This window comes from Arvicola amphibius, chromosome X (genome assembly GCF_903992535.2).
Source record: "Arvicola amphibius chromosome X, mArvAmp1.2, whole genome shotgun sequence".
Lineage (NCBI taxonomy): Eukaryota > Metazoa > Chordata > Mammalia > Rodentia > Cricetidae > Arvicola > Arvicola amphibius.
The window spans coordinates 132,522,972-132,527,836 of record NC_052065.1 but is presented as its reverse complement, the minus strand read 5'-3'; the positions used below and the strand labels follow the sequence as shown (position 1 = coordinate 132,527,836).

Here is a 4,865-nt window from a genome sequence, read left to right as displayed (position 1 = left end):
ACATGGACTGTGTTCATCTGTAACTCTAGCACCAGGACATGATTACACTCTGTACATTTTGGATTTGTTTGAGGGGATGAGGATAAAAACCCCCAGTTGTGTTATCCAAGTGTTCAATCACTGAGTGACACCCCAACCTGAGTCCTCCATGTCAAGTCCACCAGCAACAGTGAAGGCTCAGAGGAATTTCACTTCTCTCAGTCCTAAGTCATTCACACCTCCCAAGGGCCTGGTCCTGCCTATTATTTCTGAGACCCATAATGAAATGCCTTGGCTTACACCACTGACTACTCTCACCCTAGGGGACCTCTCTGCAGCGTTCCTGTGCTTACATTTGTGATCTAAAGGGAATTCTCACTTTCTTTCTGATGGGGTTGTTGCTGTTGAACTTGACTTTTTCACAGAAAAGGATGGATAATCCTTTTCTTACATCTCATTAGTAACACAGGTCCTTTCACAGAGCAGGTGCTTGCTCAGTGAAGGGATGGGGAAGAGACTGCATTCACCTAATTTTAACTCTCATTTTTACAAGCTTACCAGAACAGGACTCTACAACTAGTAAGGCAATCAAAAATAATTTTATTCTTTCTTCTCATGACAACCCCAAATTCTTTCCCATTGAGTGGGTAATCCCAATTAGAATGCCTCAGTATCTTGAAACATGTTACAAGTTAGATATGAGTCATTCTCAAGTGTTTACAGAATGATAAAATTGTCCTAATCAGTGTAAACAACACGTGCTTTCCTAACTCCATTTGTAAGATGGAAACATCTCCAGCTAATGAACCTTGCAGTAAAAGTAGCAACATTTTGAAATACCAAGAATGCCAAAATCACCCAGTCAGAACAAGAAGAAGAAAAGGTTCCCAACTCCTCCGACCAGCACTTCAATGAGGGTACAGTTCTTAGATGTGACTCTGCCCGACCTGATGTTGGTTGGAAACTGCCAGTGCACTACACTAGAATGTGTGCTGGTCAGGCAGGAGTGTCACTGTTTGGGGGATCATGGCCTCAGACTTCTCAATCTCATCTCTCTGCATAGGGAAAACATAGGATATGGGATCCTGCTTAACAACACTGGCAAAAAACTTCAAGACTTCCACCTTGGTGGTTTCAGCATGGGCTCTTGGGCCCCACAGGAACTCATGGCTGGGAGGATCACTGTCTGGCACCCTCCTGTACTCCAGATACCCTTCCTGCACAAAATGCTCAGTGATGAGTCTCCTGGGCTCCCCACACATGAAATGATCCCTCCCGGCATAGAGCCCCATCCTATTCAATATACTCCACAACACCTCCTCACTGACACAATCGTCCTCTATGAAGATGATGCACAGTATGACTATTACCAGGCCTGTCTTGGGTATGCCTGGGAAACCATGCTGCATCCCATCATAGGTGATCCCCAGAGCATGGACAAGAGAGTAGGAGTGGACAGGGGTGTGCTCAAGGGGGTTATTTTCTATTATCTCAAGGCCAAACATCAGCCGCATGCAGTCAGCGGCCTTCTTAAGGATCATGGAATAGTGTGCCTCATAATCTCCGATGACCATGTGCAGAATTTCTGCCCTAGTTGTTATCTCCTTCCTCCTGTACTTGAGGAGCAGGAAGAGAACCAAATCCACGACCATGCTACTGAGCCCATTCTGCGGTGGAGGCTCGGGGTTAGCCACATGGCTAGCTTGATTGCCAGAGGCCTGAGCAGATGGTGCCACTGCAATGAAGCCCACGGCAGTGGGAGAAGAGGAGGCTCTCTGAGCACTGTGGGGAGAACTCAGCATTCCTCCAAGGGACACCCCCCGTGATGTGGTGGCAGTGGCCTCCTCCTCCCCCGCCTCAGATATGGGGACCTGGACTCCCACCACACCCCTTGCCTCCCTTTGGGACTGAGAGCTGTCAGGGAGGTGGAGGCCCTGGCTGGTCTCAGTAGGATCCATGCTGAGTTTCCTTGGGAACACAGACAGGACAGGCACGTGCCGGTCACAGAGATGAAGACTCAAAGGCCTGGAGGAGGAAGGGAGAGGATGAGAGGACTCTGACAGTTATTCCCTGGGCAACTCTCAAAAAGCACCTGTGACTGGATTTTGCCTGGGGAGTGCACTTAGGGTCAAAGGACTCTGGTACTGCTTGTGCTTCTGAGAGGCTGGAAGAAGAGGAGCCCCGCTCCCCAGGTGTGTGCTTCTTCTTGTGTGAGGTAAAGTCTCAAAACAAGTTTCTATGTCTCTGAGAGGGAACAAAAGGCAGTGAGGACACCTTACACCTCCTGACACCTCTTCGGGGGGCAGGGTTGGGGGAGGTAAAAGAGCTAGGTCAATTCAGAGTGACTCTTTTGGGTTAGAACAGTCCACCAGCCCGATTCTCACCTTGATCAATAGCTTGTCCCAGAAGCTTCCCCGTGATCCCTGGGTCCCACGTCTTTAAGGCAAGAGACTATGCCTGTAAGAAAGAAAGAAGAATGGGAGAGGGTAAGGAATTCAGGCAAGGTGTCTCCGTTTTTCCACAGCTGTCAGGAAGGCCTTTGGCTGAGGGGACTCTCTCAACTGTCATCAGGAGTCCTCACAGACCCTAGCCTCCCTCTGATGCCTTAGGCCAAGGTGCTCTTAGCAGGCCCCTCAGCTCTCTTAGACTATCGGCTGGAACCAGGGCAGAAGACTCAGCCCTGCAGCCCCTCCCAGCACTGTCTGTGAGACAGGGCTTCAGGAAGTCCTTGGAAGACCACTGTCTCCTCCACTTGCCTCCTGGGATCCTTTCCTGGAACTTCCCAGGAGCCGACTTAACCAAGAACTCGGCTCAGACAAGGTCTCCCGCTCCGGGGAAGTTCCACACCTGGCGGCCCTATAACCATCCTCTCAGGAGAAAAGAGCTGGTGGCACAGCCCATCAACCCCTGTGGGGGAACAGCCATGATGACCACGTGTCCAGGTCTCTTCTCTACAGGGCTCCCACCTCTACAAGAACTCTGACGTGCTGAGGTACGCAAAGCCCTTGGTGCCCCTGAGCATGGACTCCAGGTCGTACCCAGACAGTGAGGTCCTTTGGCTCTTTCCTTCAGATTCAGTCCTCGTGGGAGGCCCACACTCTGCAGAACCCTGCTGCTCTCCAGACGTGGTTGCCACTGCTGATCTGATATCAACCCTAGGAACAAGGTCATCATTTCCGATAGAGGCCTCAACCCAAGTCATGCAGTCCAAGGAAGCTAGTCACAGAAGCCCCCACTCCCACCCTCCCACCCCCAGCATGAGAAGAGGGGCGCACATGATTTGTGCAGTCTTCTTGTTTGGGGAATGGGGCCCTCTTTGCATGTTCATTTCTGACCGTGACAGCTCACCTGATGGAAAATGGAGATCACCTCTGGCGAGCAGGCATGCTCCCCTCTGGGCTGTGGTGGTCCCCACCGCTGAAAACGCTCACAGTCCTGAGAAGTGAATTTGTCTCAACTCTGGATATGCCAGGGCCCTGACAGCTGAAGACGGGCAAAGTGGGCAGGCCCTAAACTTATCTCACACATTCTGAATCTTTCCTTTCTCTTTGTTCCTCACAAAGCCTTTCCTGACTCTCAGATCCATCTTTCAGGTCCAAGCCACCTGTGAGCCTCCACCTCATCCCCTCAACCCCAAGTCAGAGGTGACACCTGCGTTCCACGGTCAACCCCATTGCTAGTCTGTGCTGACAGCAAGGGCTGCTTTTGTATGTCTTGTATCAGAGGTCTGACTGTTTCCTCCTTGGTGGCCCTGGATCCTTACCACTACATCTCTGAGGCCTTACCCTAGGACCAATCTCCCTCCTCCTTGACATAGTTCAGTAGAAGGAAAGGCACAGCACATACTAGGAGGAAGGGGGGGGAAACATGTTAATTCCTCCTCCAGGTGCACCACAGTGGAAATACCATCTAGGTACCTTCTAGGCAGAGTGTCGCTTCTCCAGTCCAGTAGGGTCCCACAGACATGCTGAATGCAAAGCCACTGTCAGGTGTAACCAGACCCCTTAAAAGTCACTCCTTTGAGAGGAGCGGTGGTGGTGGCACAAGCATATCATCCTGACACTAGCGAGGCTGAGGCAAGCAGATCTCACTGACTTCGAGGCCAGCCTGGTGGACACAGCTGGTTCCAGGACAGCCCAGTCTCACACATAGAAACCCTGTCTCAAGAAACAGAACAACAAACCAAAGAGGAAAAAAACATCGCTCCTTTGTCTACAGTGACTGACTTAGTTCAGTGCTCACTAGGGCAACTGGGCCCCCATTTGCTGCAGGGCTCACTACTGGGACACAGTAGAAACTCTGTGGGTCCCTCTCTCTGGAGCATCTTCCCCTGTCTACTCTCCCAACTGACTGTTACCATGGAAATGAGAGGAGCTTCTGTCTGCGATACTCTTGAACTTGCTCCTAGCCAGAGGTTCAGGCTAACTCCAAAGCTAAGCAAAGGGCCAACACTAGCGTGTTTGACAACTTATTCTTCTAAAGGGGCCTCTGATGATCCCGAAACCGCTCACCTCCACTCAGAAAACGGGGCATGGCCGTCACCCTCCTAGTCAGGTCAGAAAACAGCTCCAGGCTCCCTATTCCCGGTAGCAGGAAGAGCCCTCTGACCGACTCCCAGGCACCACAGATTAGGACTTGAGCCCCCAAGGTGCCCAATGCGGCACGAGATGTCTGCAGGTCTCCGTCTCCTGAACCTCACAAAATGGCTCCAAGTCCCCCAGTCCCGGATGTAGGAAGCCCAGCCTGAAGGTCTCCCTCCCGGGAACCTCACAAAATGGCTCCAAGCCCCCAGCCCCGGATGTAGGAAGACCAGCCTGAAGGTCTCCCTCCCTGGAGCCTCACAAAATGGCTCCAAGCCCCCAGCCCCGGATGTAGGAAGTCCAGCT

The 4,865-nt window shown here is 51.7% G+C and overlaps 1 protein-coding gene across 1 annotated transcript; it reads right to left on the bottom strand.

Moving 5' to 3' along the window:
- Window positions 1–959: 959 nt before the first annotated feature.
- Window positions 960–3,128, bottom strand: LOC119804503 (melanoma-associated antigen 10-like). The gene is made up of 3 exons (XM_038315898.1): window positions 3,018–3,128; window positions 2,364–2,436; window positions 960–2,004 (listed from the first exon to the last, which is right to left on the bottom strand). Exon 3 carries the CDS (start codon window positions 1,935–1,937, stop codon window positions 960–962), a length of 978 nt encoding a protein of 325 aa, XP_038171826.1. The 5' UTR covers window positions 1,938–2,004; window positions 2,364–2,436; window positions 3,018–3,128.
- Between the last annotated feature and the right edge of the window lie 1,737 nt (window positions 3,129–4,865).

Bases quoted from the DNA above. Each gene is read 5' to 3' on its own strand.
- LOC119804503 (XM_038315898.1), bottom strand. From the start codon at position 1,937: ATGGATCCTACTGAGACCAGCCAGGGCCTCCACCTCCCTGACAGCTCT.